The sequence below is a fragment of the Crocodylus siamensis genome, chromosome 1 (genome assembly GCF_052110815.1).
Source record: "Crocodylus siamensis isolate JL-2025a chromosome 1, ASM5211081v1, whole genome shotgun sequence".
In the NCBI taxonomy this organism is placed as follows: domain Eukaryota; kingdom Metazoa; phylum Chordata; order Crocodylia; family Crocodylidae; genus Crocodylus; species Crocodylus siamensis.
In genome coordinates, this window is record NC_143395.1 from 425,669,262 (window position 1) to 425,689,612 (window position 20,351).

Consider the following 20,351-nt stretch of genomic DNA (forward strand, 5'->3'; position numbering starts at 1 on the left):
TCTGATGTCTAGTCTGAATCTCCCCTGTGCCAGCTTGTAATCATTATTCCTGGTCACTCCTGGCAGTGCTCGGGGGAACAGGGACTCCCCCAATGCCTGCTGATCCCCCCTGGCTAGTTTGTAACAGGGCACCAGATCCCCTCTCAGCCTTCTTTTGTGGAGGTTCAGGTCCCGTCACCTCTCCTCGTAGGGCCTGCCCTGCTGCCCCCTGACCATGTGAGTGGCCTCCTCTGGACCCTCTCCATGCTGTCCACATCCCTCCTGAAGTGCGGCGCCCAGAACTGGACGCAGTACTCCAGCTGCGGCCTGACCAGTGCCGCACAGAGGGGGAGGATCACCTCCCTGGACCTGCTTGTGATACATTTGTGGATGCATGACCATGTCCCCACATTGGTGGCCCATGTTCATTTTGTAATCAATGATGACTCCAAGATCCTTTTCTGCCTCTGCCCTGACGAGAAGGGAGTTCCCCAGCCTGTAGGTGTGCTGCTGGGTCTTCCTCCCCAGGTGCAGCACCTTGCACTTGTCAGTATTGAACGACAGGCTCCTAAGAAAAGTTCCCCACTGCAGGCTGTTTCTCCTTGCAGTTTGCCCACCACCTCAGAGCCCTCCATGGCTTTTGGATGGACTCCACCGATCATCCACAGCCTCCCCCAGAGCTGACCCATGGCTGCATTTCTCCCCACAAGTGGTCATGCTCATTCTGATGAAGGGGGACAGTCTCCAAAGACCCCTCCATGGTTATCCCAGTGCAAGTGCTGGGCTCTAAACTTGTTTATGATCCACAGTAGCCTGGGGGGAAGCTAGGCTGGAGATTCATAGATTGTGGAGTCAGAAGGGACCCTTACCGTGAAAAATTTCTTGCTAATGTCTAACCTGAATCTACTCTCCACTAGTTTGTCCCCATTATTCCTAGTTACTATTAGAGGTGCTCTGGTAAATAGCACATCTCCAACTCTCTGTGGTCCTCCCTTGATAAACTTATAGGTGGCTACAAGGTCTCCCGTCAGACATCTCTTGTGAAGGCTGAAGAGATCCAGATCCCTCAACCTCCCCTTGGAAGGTCTTGCATGGAGGTCAGTAACCATACAAGTGGCCCTCCTCTGAGCCCTTTCCAGATCCTCCGTGTCCCCCTTGAAGTGCAGCGCCCAGACCTGGACGCAGTACTCCAGTTACGGCCTGACCAATGCCACATAGAGCGGGAGCATCACCTCCCTCGATCTTGGTCATGCATCTGCTAATACACGACAAGGTGCGATTGGCTTTGTTGATGGCCTCGTTGCACTGCCGGCTCATATTCATCTTGGAGTCAACTATGACTCCATGATCTCTCTCAGCCTCTGAGCTGCTGAGGAGGACATCCATCCCCCAACATCTAGATGTGCTGGGGTTTGCTCCTTCCTAGGTGGAGGACCTTGCATTTATCTTTGTTGAATTGCATCCATTTCGTTCCACCCATTGCTCCAACCTGTCCAGGTCGGCCTGTATGTGCTCCCTGCGCTCTGGTGTGTTCACTTTGCCCCATAAATTGGTATCATCTGCGAACTTGGAGAGGGTGCTCTCCACACCCTTGTCCAAATTGCTGATGAATATATTAAATAACACTGGCCCAAGGACCGACCCCTGCGGGGCCCCACTGCCCACCTCCTTCCAAGCTGAGACCGACCCATCCACCACCGCTCTCTGGTGCGGTCCCTGAGCCAGTTGCCACCCGCCTGACCGTGTAAACATCCACTCCACAGCCTGCTACCTTCCCTATGAGAATAGGATGTGACACTGCGTTGAAAGCCTTCCTAAAATCCAGGTAGATGACATCAGCCTCCGCTCCTGTGTCACGGCAGCATGTGACCTGGTCGTAAAAGGCTATAAGGCTTGTCAGCCAGGATTTGCCTGCGACAAACCTGTGCTGGTTTCCTTTCAGCATCGTTTCCCCTGCTGGGCCTCCACAAATGTGCTCCTTGATTATTTTTTTTCCAGTATTTTCCCAGGGATAGAGGTAAGACCGACTGGCCTAAAGTTACCCAGCTCATCTCTTCTCCCCTTCTTAAAAATGGGCACTACGTTGGCCCTTTTCCAGTCCTCAGGGACCTGGCCAGAGCACCATGAGAGCTCAAACAGCTGTGCCAGCAGCTCCCTCCCTGGCAGTGTGGGCCTTGCTATCAGTGACCAGCCAGCAAGCAAACCCTTATCAGGGAGCCTGGGAGAGGGGCTGGGCTGGACATGCGCACACGCAGGACATCCTGCACTCTGGATGCCCAGACAGGCTTCCGTACTTACAACGGGGCCAGGATGCACCCGCAGAGTGTGACAGATTGCCACTGCCGTGTTGAACAGGCTTTTTCGGCCTCCAGATTAGGCATCTCCAGGGCATAACTGTGTGCCGCCCCTGGGCTCCACAGGGACAAGTACTCCATGAATACCCAACATGGCAGAAAGTTGCAAGTGTTTTTATTTCGGTTCATATGTCACTACATGAAAAACAGCTATGGGGAGTCGAGCCTGATTCGCGCATCCCTGGCACATGTAACTAGAACTGCATGCTGCCCTCTCTATTCAGAAGAGCAAATGTTAAGCAGTATTGCATCATATCCTACTTTTAATGATGTTAGTATTTACTATTGGCTTTCTTTGCGTTGCTACTTTTAGTTGTTCATGTTAATATGCTCACAGCAGGGAAGATTTTAGCACATTAACACATGCATGAGTTAGATTTCAATACTTGGGGAAACTGCAGGACTCTGACATTGTAGTCTGGAGAAGCAGCCTCATGCCTGCACAACGAAAGGAATTATGGTATAGATCTCTGCATGCTATAAAAATTTAAGCTACGGCTTTGCTTATATAACTAGCTTTCTAAAACACAATGCGATTAATAGCGATATTTGAAAATTAAGTTCTTTTCTTAAGGTTTCAAACTGCAATCCGGTTTCCATGATTCTAAACTTTTATGGTCTTTGTTCTGACTACTTTAAGAAGACTTCCAGCTCTGAAAGAACATTCGTCTTTGTAATTCTTTTCCACAGGGAAGGGATTTCGCCTTTGCCTTCAAATTTTTTACTGTACTTCTTTTCCAAATCTTCCCTGAAATGACACACAAACCATTTCCAGTAAGGCAGCACTGATGTGTCAGGTGTGATGTTCCAAGTGCAATACGGATGTCCTGCGTCTCGGTACTTCTTGTATGGGTACTTGCGATCCTCACTAAGTACTGAGAATGCAATCACTTGCTACCAGACTGGAACAAATATCAGTAACGAGATGGTTTGTTTTGTACCAGCATACTCCACATGCAGCTTGAGGACGATGGAAGGAAACACAGTGGTCTCCATCATGATTAGCTATGGTGTTTGTGCACACAGCACTGCAAAAGGGACACTGCTTCCAGCACCCACCCAGCTGTTCAGCTAGGATTTTGTGTGGCTCCTTTCTGAATGAGCCCAGACCAGTGTCAGCAAAGCCCTTTCTTAGCTTTTCTATGACTGGATCCAATGCTTCGTTCATTGCTTTCTTTAGAAATTCTATATCTGTAATCTCCTGGTGTTCAATGCTTTTCAGATCACTTCTTGGAAAGCACAGATCTCCTCCAATTCTGCTGCAGAACTCATCCAGCCATGAGGATACATCACCACGTCTGTCTTTGACCATCCTAGTAGAGACATCAATAGCTGAAACAACACGAGAGTGCAAAGCATCAAGAGAAATACTTAAGATGTTTTTGAGTCTTGTATTTCTTTCATCTAAACAATAATCCTCAACGCACTTTTTGATAAAACCCTCTATGAAGTCCTTTGGGAAGTGAATGTACTGCTGGTACTTCTCAAAGTTTTCCTCTTCTACCAGGGATTTCAGAACATAGGCTTCTAGTTTGGCTCGATTGCCATTGAAGGCTGGATAGTTGGACCTCATCTCACCGGCGATGTCAATGGCAGTCTTGTCGTACACTGCCTGGAGAAGCGGTGCAGACAGCTTGTCGCATAAGAAATCAGCCAGTGTTGTGATGGAGGTGGCGCCTTGGCAGGAAATCTGAAAGCACTTGAAGAAATCTTCTCTCTTGCTTTCCAGGTACACAGCTGGATCATTTGCCTTTTTAAAGGCTGCGTGCATGTCTTTAAACCTTTCTGCTGCCATTTTGCATAGGCACAGTGATAGATCTATTTCGTACTCTGTGTTGAAGGTATACCTTGAGGTGCTGGGTAGAGAGTCTATACGTCGCTTAATTTCATTCAGTATTTCGTGAAAGTAACCTTGATTGTAGTCTCTTTTTTGTTGCTCTTTCTGGTCAATCTTTTCTCTGACAAGGTACATAATGTTATCTGTAATCTGCTGGATGTTTCTTTTGTCACATTCATCTAAACTGGTTTTCCAAACGTACATTTTTGTCTTTCTACAGATATGTTTAGAAAAATCAAGAGAGAACTTATTTTTCCTGGAGAAATCCTTAATTCTTCTTGCTAGATAAGGCTGTTTAAAACGCTCCAGAAGGATATTCTCAAGGTCAACATTAATATCAGGCTCTTCAGCAGGTGGAGCTGCTGAGGACACTTCAGTGACCCAGGTAGTCCAGAGGGAGTTAAAGCTGCGTCTCAGTTCGCTTTCACTCAGTTCCTTGCCTTTTAGTGACAGAGCCAAGTCTTTGCTTCTTTTGAAAAGTTCATTCTCATACTCTGACTTCTTTTCATCTAACTTGCTTTGGTTCTTCTTTAGTTCAATGAGTTTTTCACATTTCTTCTTCGTTTCTGCCACAAGTGACTCTTTCAGATCTTTCAGCTTCAGTTCAATGCCGCCTTTCCACCGGATCAACATCTCCGAGTCCTTGTCCTCGCTGAAATACTTTTCAAACTCCTTCATGACGGCACTGTACTTTTCTTGAACTTGTTCTTCCAGGTTTCCTTGGCTGACCTGGAGCAGGTCTCTGTTCTGAATGCGGTTGCTCAGTTTCGTTTCCAGATCCAGTATGTGGCTTCTCAGCTGCCACGTCCATTGGCTATACATCACTTCTAACTTCTTGTACGTTGCAATCTCCAGTGAATTCTTGAAGCTGAAAATAAAATTCTCATTCAGCAAAGCGCTCCACAGGTCGCTGATGCGGGCCTTTAATCCTGACAGCTGTAACACACTGCCCTGGGATTCTTGTTTGCAAGTCGTGAGGATGCTGTTCTTCAGCTCCTGCACGTTCTGGCTGTACCTGGGATTTGGGGGGGCCATGGGTGGGTTCCCTTCCCAGAGGTGAGCAAAGTAGTGGACGTGGCTGTTCACATCGAATCGGATCACATCGCTAAAGCAGGTGGCATCACAGAACTCCTGCTGGGCTGCTGTAACCGTCATTTCATCTAATTTTTCCTGCAAGCGCCTTTGTCCTTCCATGTTCTGCTCTTTTGCAGTGATTTCTCCAACATTTTGGTGCACAAACAAACAGCCTGGGGAAAGACGGACCTGCCTCATCCTCAGAAATGCCTGCACTGCGATCTGAAGGATGTCCTGCATTTCTGAGGGATTCTCCCCAAATATATTGATCAACGTCATGTTGCCAATACCAATGACGAAAGTGGCCAGCTCATTGTCATGATTGAGTGACATTTTATTGGCCATCTCCATGGCCCGAAGCCCCTCAGTATCAACTACAAATACGTAATCAAAGTGCAGATCTTGTTGGAGTTTCTCATCCACTTTAATCAGCTGCATAAATGCCCCTCTTGTACATCTTCCTGAACTGACATTGAACTGCAGGCCAAACATGGCGTTGAGCAGTGTTGATTTTCCAGTGCTCTGGATGCCGAGCACTGAGAGAACGAACACCTTTTTGTCTCCCAGCTTCTCAATCAATCTGTCAAAAACTGCTCCCACCCATTTTAGTGGCACATAGGAAGCATCACCATCCATCAGCTCAACGGGATACCCTGAAACCATCAGGTCAGCTGCAATTTGAGGTAGTTCAAGAAAGCATTTATCCCTTTCATTCATTGCCTCCAAAGCTTCATAAATCTGCCCAGCCTCTCTCAAAATGTGCTCAAGGCCAATGGTAGAATCATTTATTTCATTTGAGAGTTCCTCTAACTCTCTCAACAACTTATTTTTCAAGCCATCATCCCCTCCTTTTTTCTTTAATGCCAAGATTTGAGACCATAATTTATGATAATCTTGTTGAAGACCCACAAGCCGGTCAGAGGACAGGTCATCCATGAAGACTTTCATCCACTGCAAGAAGTACTTTTTGGTGGCCTCTGGATGTGACTGGAGAAATTCAAGCACGGACCTCATCAGGTCATTGAGGGGGAATGCTCTTTTCAGCTGCTTATTTCGTATCACAGACTTTTCAGACTCAATCTTACTCCGGTGCTGCTCAATGCTTTGGTTCCTTTTGTCCTGCAGGCGGGTAAGTTCCTTGTCCTTTCTGCACCACTTGTGCCACAACTCTCCTTGCAAGGGCAGTAGCTTTTCCTTGATGTCACGCAATTTATTCTCTTTCAGGAGCGTCACCAGAGCGTGTGCCACTGCCTTGGCTTCCTTACACTCTTCCTTGTCTTCATCGATGAGGAAACCATGCCGGCGAGCAATCTCTCCACAGGCCTCCAGACTGACAGCGTGGTGTGAGCCTGCCAGTAAATGCCTAATGGTTGTGGTTAGCTCATCTATCAGTTCTGCCTCATTTCTGTTCTTGAGGGCTATTTTGATGTTCTGGTTAGATCTTCCAGCCACAACCTTTTCTTTCTCAGCAAGAAGACAGATTAGAGGTTTTTGAGATTGCCAGAGATCGTGTATAATTTTCATACTTTTTTTATCATTCTGGCCAGACTCAGTAATGAGAATCACATTAACAGAAGAAACTTCCTGTAAGAACTGCATTTGTTGCTCATGTTCTCGTGCATCTCCATGCAGGTTAGTAAACGCAATGCAGTTGTCAAATCGATCGTCATCTCTCCCACCTGGGCAATACCAGAAGATTTCCACAACTCCTCTCATTAGGAGACCGTCTTTACTGCTGCCACGACAATGACGATGGAAAAAGATATCGTGCTTGTGCTTGCTCAGCACCGCGTTCAGGATCTGAGACTTGGAAGAAGCAGGAGAAGTCCCAATCCGTAGGAAGGACACCACTGGGGTGTCCACTCGATAGATCAGTTTGTTGTTGTTATTTTTAGTTCTTGTGTCCACTCCAGATTTCTCAGCGCCTTTCCAGCTCTTTTGGAGCAGGCTAAGGGACCAAAGAGGGAATTCTATCTGGGAACCACAAGGACTTGGCACCAGCAGTGGGAGGGCAAACTGACAGAGGGCAAGCTTTGTGCAAATGTATTGCCTCATGAAATCATCTGCACAGTGAAAAATCACCATCTGGATGTCCATTGGATGCACATGTGCCTGACTGATGGCAGATTCACCGGCTTCCTCACTGAAGTCATTAAAGAAGTCATCAAATGTATCGGAGGATTCCCCCTCATTGCCTTGGGTTGTTGGTGCACTTGCTGGGTCTTGTTTAGTTTTCGTGTCGTCCTTGCAAACCAGGTACCTTACACGGTAGTCCAGCATCATCAGCTTTTGCAAAAAATAAAATGGCAGCTCACTCTCCTTGCTGGGCTGGCTGTCATGCACAGAGGTCTTGGAAATGACATGGAAATCTGTTCTCCCCATTTTCTGTGGATAGTAGCGGTCAAGTCCCAGTCGTTTCAGTAAATTCAGAAACACCTGGTTTTCAGCAGTTTCCTGCATTTGTCCACTTCTGGATTTTGCAACAGGTTTGGAGTTTGGTAGGTCTGAAGGTTTTCTTCCTTGAAAGATTTCTTCCATTTCTTCTATTATTCTCTGTTTCTTCATATCATTTGTGGCTTCCAATTCTCCTTCTATGAGGGAATTCAAGTCTCTTCCCAGGCCTTCCCAATCACAGCATGCCCTGTACTTTTGAAGGACACTTGCCATTTCAGGACACCACGAGTCTCCCATGCGACCTTCTACAAAAGCCAGTCGCTTGCTCTTTTGCTCTGGAGGCACATCTCCGGATTTGGGGGTTATTGTCAGACATGTCAGCAGCAGGAAAGCCTGAGCTCTGTAAACATCCCCATCCCTCAGAGTCAAATATTCTTCATGTGCTGTTTGCATTTCCTTTAGCATGAAGTTAATGTCGGGACTTGCAAGGAGGTGCTGAAAGGTGTGACTTTCCACCTGGTAGCCGGTGCTGGTGGCAATGGAGAGCAGTAGCAGTTCTGTGTCCGTCTGCGCTCTCTCCCGCAGACCCTCCAGTAGGGAAGACAAAGTCAAGCTGACCTGTATTGTAGCCTTTACCTTTGCTTCTTGAATGGCTGCTGCAGAGGACAGTGGCTCATAGGTGACCTCCTGTATGTAATTCTTCATTTGCTGCAGTGTCTCGGTAAGGGCTGAGAAGTCCGAGATGCTGACGGTGTTTGGACGTGCATCCTCGGTATGGAAAACCCACTGCATAATGAGAGAGGATCGGGGGAAGTTCTTCACGGAGTAGACATGAGGGTCCAGAAGACAGCGCAGCCGAGATTTGATGGAAAAGGTGTTTTGTGCGGGCAACTCTTTGCACAGAGAAACTGTCTTTTCTAAGAAGTCCTGAAGCCCCTTATCTGACAGGCAGATGCTGATCCACACGCTGTAGTTCTTTGTTCTTTCGTTCAGCTTCTGTTTGAAGTCCATTAACGTCAACAGCTGCTCTTCATCCCCAGTGACTTCCCAGGTCTTCAGTTCCTCCAGGAATGCCTTCGCCTCGTCTACTGCACGAATTAATCCCTCTCCAAACAATGTGCTGGTGCTTTGGTTTGTTAGTGCTTCGTAGGCAGCCCGGAGACTGCTGCTCACCTGTTGAACATCAGTAAAGTCCTGTCTGTGATTGGCCAGAATAATGTCCCACACTGGGACCAGCTGGAAGCCTCGGTCTATAACGCACCAGGTCTTGTTATTAGTCACAAGCTCCGATTTCCACTGTGGAAGAGCATCCACTGCAGGGGGGCCTCCGGTCTTGGTCACAAACAGCTGAATATTTTTTTCCTGGTTTTCTCTCACCGTGTCCTGGAACGATGCTGCAGAATTTGATTCTGATACATTAACACCTACAGCAGCACTGATACCAAAGCCATTGAAGCTGCCCCCTACGTAGGAGCTGAGGGCCTCCGACGCCTGTTTCTTCACCTCGTCCAGCTGCTCTGCCCGAAATCCCTCGGAAGACGCTTTCCACCAGAATATCCCGCCGAAGTGGAGGGGGCCCTGGTTGACGTGAGACCCAAATCTGGTGAAGAAACCCCCACACCGGCTCTTCAGCAACTCCAGCTTGTCTGCCTCCGGGGCGCGACTCAGAAGCTGCTCGATCCCTGTTAACTCTTGCAGTGCTGCACTGGACAGTCGAAGCTGGTCCTTCGGGAAGTAGCAGGAGGCCAGTGGGATGTAGTTGTACTTGGCAGTGCAAATGTACGTGTGCTCAGAGCGGGACCTGTGGGTTTCCTCGTGTTCTGAAGCTGCGCTGTAATCTGTGCTGGTTTCGGCACTAAACCCCCAGAATCCACCTTTGGCTGCAACACTTATGCTGAAACCCAGCTTCTCCATGGTCTTGGTGAAGGTGGATTCTGCTCTGGACGTTGAAAACTCCTTCTTCTCAAACAGAGGCCCTTGCTCTGGTCCAGAGAGCTTGAATCCATCTGGAACAGTTATGAGCGGCTCTCTCTTCTCCAGCAGGTCCTCAAGCTTGTCTGTTCTGTAAATGCCCTGCAGGGCCAGCCCTCCCGACGCCCGCCTCAGCACCTCCTCGTCGGGGACGTTCTCCCCCTTGGACACTGACTCCTCCAGGAGGTTTAGTTGCTTGTGCATGTTCTCTATCACCTCCACCAAAGACTTCTCAGATGACACCCAGTACTCACGGGGTACATCCATTGCTTGCCAGAGTCGTTCCTCTTTGCATTTCACCTCTTCCTCATGGCGGCTTCGGCCCCTTTCCTGCATTTCCTTTAGCTCCTCCAGTGCTAGCTTGGCTTTTTCTTGCTTCTTCTGTAGCCTCTCCAAGCGCTCTTCCTGCAGCTGCTTCATTGTTGTCTTGCTGCCTCTTAATTTGAGAAGCTGTTGAAGTGCCCGCTTTTCCCATGGGTGCTGCACTTCACACTCAAGCTTTAGATAGTCTTTATACTGTAGGTGTTTCAAAGCTTGCAGAGAGGTAACCCCTACTTTGTCCCATAGCTTCAGGAGCCAGTACTCTGGGTTGAGTCCCACGCTGTGAAGTCTGGTCAGCAGTTCTTCCTGAACAGGATCTCTCTGAACCAGATCTTCAGATTTTTCATCTTCTCCAGACATGGCTGTGAAAGGGGAAAGCATATTTGTGTTACTTTTGCCTGGATATAATTAGCCTCTTATCATTAATGTTTTGAGATTTCTCTGGAGCACAAACTGGGAACACTCTGATTGGGGCATGTTTCCAAACCTTCCCCTCCAAGAGCTGCACAGGACTGTACCTGGCCTCCTATATCCATAATATCTGAGCACCTCATGACCTCTGATGTTGTTCTCCTCACAATGCTTCTGTAGGAAAAACAGAGAAAGGCCACTTTCTTCATTTTATACTAGGGTCCTTTCCTTTGGGAAAGCCAAAGCAGGTATGCTTGTTTCTTTCCTGAACATGTAGATGTCCAGATTTGGCCATTGGCCAGTGTCACTGTTGACACTAACACACTCAGAATAATTCATGTCCTGGATGTCTGAGACTAATATGTATGCAGACTGGGCTTGTACTCAGGGAACAGAATAAGAGAGCCGGCCTTTCACCCTGAACTAAGCAGCTAGAGCACTTGCCTCAGAATCCAAAGATCCATAAGAATATATGAATACGAGAAATGCCATACTGGGGCAGACCAGTGGTCCACCTAGCCCAGTAGCCTGTCTCTGACAGTGGCAGTGGTGGCCTCTATAGAGGGGGAGCACTGAACCAGATAATGGACACCAATGATGCTGCTGGGGGGAGCGGACCCTGAGCAGGTCAGATGACGACAGGGTTCTGGGTGAAGGGGTGAAGGGGACAGGTGCAGGTGGTGTCCTCAGTCCTTCTGGTCAGAGGAAGGGCCTGGGTAATAGTGGATGCATGCTGCAGGTCACTGTGTGGCTGCAGAAGTGGTGTTGACAACAGGGCTTTGGCTTCTTCAACCGGGGGATATTGTTCCAAGAAGAAAGATTGGTGGGAAGAGATGGGATCCACCTGATGAAGAGGGGAAAGACCGTCTTTGCAGACAGGCTCACTAACTTAGTCAGAAGGGCTTCAGACATAGGTTTGCCAGGGGATGGAGACTACATCCCTGAAATAAGTTGGGAAGTTGGAGACCTGGAGGAAGAGCAAGCTGGAGGGGGCAACAGGGGAGGTACTCTCATACCTCCTGAGAAATAAAGGCAATCAACTAGTTACCCCAGGTAACACAAATGCACAGAGCCTGGGAAATAAGCAGGAGGAACTGGAAGTCCTTGCAGAGTTCTGGAGCTGTGACGTGAATGGAATAACAGAGACTTGGTGGGAGCTCACAAGACTGGAGCACTGTCATGAATGGGTACAAACAGTTCAGGAAGGACAGCCAGGGGAGAAGAGCAAGAGGAGTTGCACTTTATGCAAAAGTACGGTCTGATTGGTCAGGGTTTCCATATGGAACTGGAGATAGGCCTGTTGAGAGTATCTGGGTTAGGGTTAGAAGGGACAGCAACAAGAGTGATGTCATGGCACGTGATGAAACCTCTCTTTGTCCCTGACCACCTCCCATTTCCCCCTTTGTTGTGCCAAGACCTTTCATCTCCAGTTTCCCTCCAGGGAACCTGGGAAACTAATTCAGTGATACTGTTCACTCCACCAGGGGTTGCTAACCACTTTTTAAATGATTGGTTGGCATCAGCAGGGTTCAAATAATACCTGTTTCTGGTTGGAAGGAGGTAGTGAGGTCAGAAAAATTATTTAAGGTTCAGGTCACCTGGTCTGGGGGGCACTCAGGAGTCATTTTGGGAGCACAGACAAGCTTGGACCTCTGGAGGGGTGCTCCAGATGCGTAGGCTGTAAGTAGATATGGTCACTTAGCCAGGATATTAGGATTAAGTGAATTTTAGCCATGTATTAAAAAGGGCCAATGAGTCCAGTCTGTTTTGCTCAAGGTGTTTTGCTTTTCTTTTAATATTCCTTTGTCCTATACCCCTTCCCCATTCTCTCCCCCTCTGATCAATAGAAAGTTACCTGCATGTTGTGTGTGGGCTGTGAATTCCAGAGAGGTCAGACAGGTCTTTTCACTCCTAGCAGAGCTCAGCTGTTTACTAATTAATTGCGTCCTACCTGAGACTATCTTAGGTTGCTCCAGGCTATGAGGATCACTCAAAAATACTACCAGGGGAAAAGCAACCCCAAGGTCTGCAGGGTCTCTATATAATGGGCTGTACAGAGCCCAAACAGAGACCAGAGCCTGGGTGGTGGCAGCATTACCTCAGGCTTGTGGGTGTGGTCCAGGAAGTGGGGCAGCCAGAAGTAGGCACCCCAGGGGTGACACTCAAAGAGTGATTTTGGTTGGGCACAGTGAGGCGGGTGGCTCAGTGTAGTTGCGCCCCCTATTGTCCTGCCACATGGTGGGGCTGTTTTATAGACTACCAGACCAGGAAGAATTTGTGGGTGAGGCTTTCTTCAAACAGCTAGCAGAAGTTTCCTGATCACAGGCCTTGGTTCTCATGCTGGACTTCAATCACCCTGATGTCCGCTAGGAGGGCAGTACAACAGTGGGCAGGCAATCCAGATACTTTTTGGAGAGTGTTGGAAACAACTTCCTTGTGCAAGTGCTGCAGCAGCTAACTAGGAGCTGTGCTCTTGACCTGCTGCTCACAAACAGGGAAGAATTGCTGGGGAATGTAGTAGTGGATGGCAACTTGGGCAGCAGCAACCATGAGATGATAGAGTTCAAGATCCTGAAGAAAGGAAAGATGGAGAGCAGCAGAGTAAGGACTGTGGACTTCAGAAAAGCAGACTTCAACTCACTCAGGGAACTCATGGGCAGGATCCCCTGGGAGGCCTGTCTCAGGGGGAGAGGAGTCCAGGAGAGCTGGCTGTACTTTAAAGGAATTTTACTGAGAGTGCAGGCACAAACCATCCTGACCCTCAAGGGAACTAGCAAGTATGGGAAAAGAGCAACTTGGCTTAGCTGGGAACTCTTCAGTGAATTAAAATACAAAGAGAAGCTTGCAAGAAGTGGAACCTTGGATCGATGACTAGGGAGGAGTATAAGAGCATTGTTTGGGCATGTAGGGATGAAGTCAGGAAGGCCACAGTGCACTTGGAGTTGCAGCTAGCAATGGACATTAAGGGCAACAAGAAGGGTTAGTGTATGTTAGCAGCAAGAGGAGGATCAGGGAAAGTGTGTGTCCCTTAATGGGAGAGGCAACATAGACAAATAATGCAGAAAAGGCTGATGTGTTTAATGCCTTTTTAAATTCAGTTTTCAGAGGCAAGGTCAGTTCCCAGACTACTGCACTGAGTAGCACAGTTTGGGGAGGAGGTATGCAGCCAATAATGGTGAAAGAACAGGTTAGGATCTACTTAGAAAAGCTGGATGTGTACAAGTCTGTGGGGCCAGATAGGATGCAGTCGAGGGTGCTGAGGAAGTTGGCTGATGTGATTGCAGAGCCACTGGCCATCATCTTTGAAAACTCATGTTGATCAGGAGAGGTCCCAGAGGGCTGAAAAAAGGCAAACATAGTGCCCCTAGTTAATAAAGGAAAGAAGGAGGTCGCAGGGAACTCCAGACCAGTCAGCTTCACCTCAGTCCCTGGAAAACTCATGAAGCAGATCCTCCCATTTCTAAGTACTGGGAGGAGAAGTATGTGATTAGCAGGGATACAGATTTTCCATTCACCGTGGAAAAATGTGAAGAAACCATGATTTTATCATTTTAAGGATGGGGAGTGAGGAGCACCAGTAGTGCTAAGGAGACTGTGGGTGGGGTGTAAGGGATATAAAGGGCACCGGTAGGGCCAGGGAGCTGTGGGTAGGGTGTGAAGGTCACCAGCAGGGCTGGGGGGGCAGTGAGGGGCACTAGCAGGGCCAAGGAGGGCTGTGGTGGGAGGGAGTGAGGGACATTGGAAGGGTCAGGGGGCTGTGGTTGGGAAGTGAGAGGCACCAGCAGGACCAGGTGGGGCTGCAGGTGGGGGATTCAAGGTCATTAGCAGAGCTGGAAGGGCTTTGAGGGGGGTGAGGGGCAGTAGGAGATCCAGAGCAGGGGGGTTGTGGGTGGGAGTGAGGGGCACAGGAGGGCCAGAAGGCTGTGGATGGGGTGTGAAGGGCACTAGCAGGGCCAAGGGAGGTTGTGGTAGGGGACAGATGTGCACAAGCAGGACTGGGGAGGCTGTGGGGGGGAGTGAGGGGCACTAGTAGGGCTTGGGGGTAATATTGAGGGGCTGCAGTGGGGCTGTGGGAGGGGAGTGAGGTACACCAGAAGAGACGGGGATGTTGGGGGGAGTGAGGGGCACTAGCAAGGTGGGGGGCCTGGGGGTGGGGTGTAAAGGGCACAAGCGGGGCTGTGGGTGGGAAGCTAAGGAGCATCAGCATGGGTTGGGGGCTGTGGTAGGGCACTAGCAGGACTGGGAGGGCTGTGGGTGGGGTGTGAGGGGCACCAGCAGTGCTGTTGGGGCTGTTTCAGGGAGTGAGGGGCACTAGCAGGGCCAAGGGAGGTTGTGGTGGGAGACTGATGGGCACCACCAGGGCTGGTGGGGGGCTGTTGGGGGGGAGTGAGGGGCACCGGCAGAACCAGAGGAGATTTTGGAGGGGACTGATAGGTACCAACAGGGCCGCAGGGGACTAGGTTCAGGTGTGGGGGAGTGAAAATCAGTAGCAGGACCAGGTTGCTGTGTGTGGTGGAGTGAGGTGCGCCAGCTGAGCTGGGGTCTGTGGGTGTGGGTGTAAGGGGCAGGACCTGGGCCAGGAGGGTTGGGCGGGGGGGAGTGAGGGGCCCCAGCGGAGTGGTCCATATACACAGGGCTATAGGATTCCCTTGGCACTTAGGCCCTGTAAATAACCAAACAATGGCCACTTAGAGAGGCAGGAAACAATCACATGCCATCCAAAATGTGTGTTGCACCAACACTGTCTTCCATCTAGTCCACATCTCATTGCTGACACATTTCCATCCCATCAGCATCCAGTATCACATGGACGGGAATCTCTTTGGCATCAGTCAGTTCTACTTCAAATGCAAGACAACCAGCACTCCCAGCTCTGATGTTCGATACTCTGTGATTGTGTTATGTGTCACTCAAGGGAAGAGCTCCAGGTCACACTTGACTGCTTGTTTGAACCATTTGAAAGGCTCAGGCTTGCTGTCGAATTCACGAAAGCAAGACCCTTAACCAGCCAACCCCTAATTAACCAGCTGCTCCTCCACGTGTGTGAGATACAAGGCTGTGCTTGGAGAATAGTGAGCATTCTCCCTCCCTGCATAACCAGCTTTCCCAAGCAGTTTTCCCAGCCGCCTGTGGAGGGCTCAGGATTGAGAGTGTGATTGGAGGTAGAAAGGTAAGAAAGGTATATTGACTTAACAAAAACACAACTACGCGTAGTAACAAGACAAACAATGACAGACAAGAACAATTCACATCGGCAGTCCTCTCTGATGCCTGATGCACAGCAAGTCCGAAGGCTGCCGGGAAGGACCCTGGAATGCAGTTTTTGGGCTCCTCGAGGTCCATAGGTCCACTAGTCCAGGCAACAGCTAACTAATCCTTTTCACAGAGCTGTATCTTCCTTCTGAATGGTTTCCAGATATTCCAGCTAATTTATAGCTTCTGAAGGGCACTGATAACGTACGACCACTTAGATTCCTTTTACTTCAACTGTCCTTAGACTGACCACTAGCAGGACAAGCCTTGCATTCCTTTGATAAGGTAATTTTAACTACGCCACAGGGCCTTACTACTTCTAGGCTTTGCTAAGTTTACTAGGCCTTATTTTATATAAGGCCTCACTACATTTTAAACTTTAATTAGGCTTTTAGCAACAACATATAGCTAAATATCTAAACAAATACAGAAAAACACTTGGTCTAATCTTCATTGAGCCTTCAGCAAGTGCCTGTATCACAAAGGCATACTTTTCAGCTGTCACAGCAGTGTTGGTGTCACTGGGCATAACCCTAGGTAACTCAGAGGGATGGAAGACCACGAGTGTCGATGAAGCCCCTCTGCTCTAGGCCCGGGCGAGCCAGGGCCCCACCCCACTTCCTGAACCTTTGTAACCCTTTCCTTGAACTTTTTGTAACCTCCTGTAATACTGGAGAAACAGGATGAGTAACAGGCAAGCTGAAACTCCCTAAAACTGTTATCTGTGGAATGCAAGGACACCGCTCAGAGAGAGAAGGGAGGAGGGAAGGGGGTGGGGGGGAGTGGAAGCCAACTAGTGGAAAACTACTGCTGGAAGTGACCAGGGTATAAAAATACACTGTTGCAGGGCTAGGCCCGCAGGATTTGAGACCATACAGTCTCCCTGCGCCTTTTACTTGAGCTCAAATAAACTCTGTCTACTTCTCCCCCCCAGTGTGTTTATTTGGTGCGACGCACACCGGGCAACGAACCCAATTGTTGCCTCCCTCGGGCACCCTGTGCCGGCAACAGCAGTAAACACAATAATCAACACAGGACAAAATCTGCCAGTTTTGTGTGGCCATCACTGAAATTGTGTCCTCAATGTTCAGGACCCAAATCAAAATTCTCACCTACCAGGCTGTTGTCAACCTTACCCTGTTGTACAGGTGTGAAAGTTGGATGAGTTACTGGAAACACCTGGAAGCTTTGGAACATTTCTACCAGTGACACCTTTGGAAAATCCTTCATTTCCATTGGAAGGACAGAAGAACTAATGCCAGAGTCTGGCTCAAGCAAGCACCACCAGCAGTGAAGCTGTGTTTATAAGGCACCAGTTCTGTTGGACAGGACACTTCCTAAGAACACCTGTCCCAGACCTGAGAAATGGCATTTTCTGTGCAAATGCTTGTCTAACATCTTTCCCAGCTCTGCAATGTATCCAGCAGTAAAAATACTGGCAAATAAACCTGATTCTGGCATATTCCTGTTGGCATTATCGTCACAATTACAACACTCCACTGTACTACTGCTCTCCAGTGAGCATTTCTGAACCTGCTTTTCCTCAAAGAATAGGAATGCTTCTTTTCTCTACTGTAAGCTCCATGGGAAGGCTTATTGCTAGTTGAAATGACTAGACCAGACTCACCCTGATGGCATCTACTCACTAAGTCCAAAAGGCAGCGACCAAAAAACAGAGAATAAAGAAGATTCTAAAGGGACAGAGAATTTGGTCCAAACACTTCTCCACCCACAGCAAAGCAACAGCATTTAAAGACAGTACCTCTAGTCCACGCTCTGTGGGCCCTTCCTCTGGTCTGTGTCCAGCCCAGACTGGCATTCTTTATATTCACACGACAGTATTACTTTCACTTTCATTCTGTGTGTTGCTTGCTGTGTAGGCATTAATAGCTCACCATCCAGCACAGGGTGACAAGCAGGACAGCAACCCTGGACTTCAGAGGGCAGATTTCATTGAGTTAAGGAGCTTAGTCAGGGAGGCACTGAGGTCCCGGAGGGGAGGGGAGTCAGGTGTCCAAGAAGAGTGGTCGCTCCTTAAGAAGATGATCCTCCAAGCCGAAAGGGTGGCAATCCCGACATGGATCAAAGGGGGCAAAAGTACTCAAAAGCCCCCATAGCTCACCAAAAGCATCCAGAAACATCTCAAAGCTAACAAGGAGGCATACACCCAATGGAAGGGAAGGGCCATCACAAGGGAGGACTATACCTCTTGCTCCAGATTGTAGGGGGATATTAGGAAGGCCAAGGCAGAGATGGAACTGGGACTAGCAACCTGGATCAAGGACAACAAGAAGTCCTTTTTTAAATACATAGGGGGCAAAAAGAAGGTTCTGGGTAATATGGGGCCTCTGCAGGACATGTTAGGAAATCTGGTCGTCACACCAGATGACAAAGCTAACCTATTTAACAATTTCTTTACCTCTATTTTTCTGAGCAGGGACCAGGTCATCCCTGCCACCGGGATCCTCAATGGTCCCAGAAGAGGTGCACCCAGGCCTAGGGTCAGTGAGGACCTAGCCAGGGAACTTCTGGATGGACTGGACACGTTCAAATCAGCAGGTCCTGACAATCTCCACCCCCAAGTGCTGAAGGAATTAGCAGAGGTCATTGTGGGACCCCTGGCACGGCTGTACGAGCACTCGTGGTGCTCTGGTGTGGTGCCTGATGACTGGAAAAGGGCCAATGTGGTGCCAATTTTCAAAAAAGGGAGGAAGGCGGACCCAGGAAAATTTAGGCCGGTTAGTCTTACCTTGGTCCTGGATAAGCTTTTTGAGAGAATAATCCTGGCACATGTCCACGAGGAGCCGGTGGGGGAGATTATGCTTAGGGGCAACCAACACGGGTTCATTTGATGCAGGTCCTGTCAGACCCACCTGGTGGTCTTCTACGACCAGGTCACCAAATCCTTGGAAACGGGTGTCGCGGTGAACATGGTCTTCCTGGACTTTCGGGAGGCCTTCGACACAGTCTCTCACCCCATTCTCGTTAAAAAATTAGGAGATTGTGGTGTTCATACCTACACATTCAGATGTGTTACCAACTGGCTGGAGGGTCACACCCAGAGAGCGGTGGTGGACGGGTCATTTTCACCCTGGAGGGATGTGGGCAGTGGAGTCCCCCAGGACTCGGTCCTCGGGCCCACACTGTTCAACATCTTCATCAGTGACTTGGACAAGGGGGTAAAAAGCACCATGTGCAAATTTGCTGATGACACTAAGATGTGGGGGGATGTGGGCACGCTAGAAGGGAGGAATAGGCTACAATTGGACCTAGACAGGTTACAGGGGTGGGCGGACAAGAATAGGATGGGATTCAACACTAACAAGTGCAAGGTGCTGCACGTGGGGAGGGAGAACCAGCACTATACCTACAGGCTGGGGAACTCCCTTCTCGTCAGGGCAGAGGCCGAAAAGGAACTTGGAGTCACTGATGCCAAGATGAACATGGGCCGGCAGTGTGGGGACGCGGTCAGGAAGGCCAACCGCACCTTGTCGTGCATCCACAGATGCATCTCGAGCAGGTCCAAGGAGGTGATCCTCCCCCTCTATGCGGCACTGGTCAGGCCGCAGCGGGAGTATTGCGTCCAGCTCTGGGCGCCGCGCTGCAGGAGGGATGTGGACAGCATGGAGAGGGTCCAGAGGAGACCAATCGCATGTTCAGGGGCAGCAGGGCAGGCCCTACAAGGAGAGGCGACGGGACCTGAACCTGTTCAGCCTCCACAAGAGAAGGCTGAGGGGGATCTTGTGGCCTGTTACAAACTAGTCGGGGGGGATCAGCAGGCATTGAGGGAGTCACTGTTTCCCCGAGCACCGCCAGGAGTGACCAGGAATAGCGGTCACAAGCCGGCAGAGGGGAGATTCAGACTATTTGATGTCCGCTTCGTTCGCGGCAGAGGCTGCTCGTGGCTGGGGGCCGCCATTAGTCAGCGGCCACAGGAACTCGTCCTCCAGATCCCACGCAGGGGCCCGGAGACGGCCCAACGTTACGCCCCGATGGGGTAGTCTGTGCCTGATGTCGGCACCGTCAGCCGTCGGAGTTCGGTGCCAGCACCCAGCACAGGAGGACACCAAGTGAAAAATTGGACGGGGAAGAGAGGGTAGATTCAGACTAGACATCGGGAGGCGCGACTTCACGGTCAGGGCGGCTAGGAGCTGGAACCAACTTCCAAGAGAAGTGGTGCAGGCTCCTACCCTGGGGGTCCTCAAAAGGAGGCTAGATAGACACCTTGCTGGGTAGGGGGTCGGACTTGATGATCTGCTCAGGTCTCTTCTGATCCTACCAACTATGAAACTACAAAACTCAGCCTACGCTATTATTATTCTAAATCAACGTTTGCAAATACACCTAAGGTTACCTGCAACAGTTGAATTTTTCTTGGGACCCTGCCGACCACACAAAGCAAACAAAAACCAATGAGGATTTGCCAGGGGTTGGGCTAGGAAGGTCTCCAGTGCATTGCCAAACTCCATCCAAGTATGATGCAAAAATGAGATGGCTCTGGCAGCACACTTAAATTGGCTGGGATTAACTCAGAGACCCTGATTCCACTCTGGTGCTAAGAGGTTTCGTGGCACTAACACAGGGGCCAGCTCCTATTTCAGCTTGACATGCCCAAGTGGCACTTAAGCAATTTTTAGATTCTCTTTCTACCTCTACTGGAATAGGACAACCCTGGTACACGTGCGCCTCTCTGAAGTGCCCTGCCCAATAGGCTAGTGGGCTAAAAGGTGGGAGGGGACAACTCCCCCAGGATCAGA

At 49.5% G+C, this 20,351-nt stretch overlaps 1 protein-coding gene across 1 annotated transcript; it reads right to left on the minus strand.

Annotated features, from left to right (window-relative positions):
• Positions 1–988: 988 nt before the first annotated feature.
• On the minus strand, positions 989–14,001 carry LOC149875759 (interferon-induced very large GTPase 1-like). Its single transcript, XM_090031124.1, is given in 2 exon segments — positions 989–3,203; positions 3,205–14,001. Coding segments are annotated over 2 exon segments (7,347 nt in total). The 5' UTR covers positions 10,312–14,001; the 3' UTR covers positions 989–2,963.
• Positions 14,002–20,351: the final 6,350 nt, after the last annotated feature.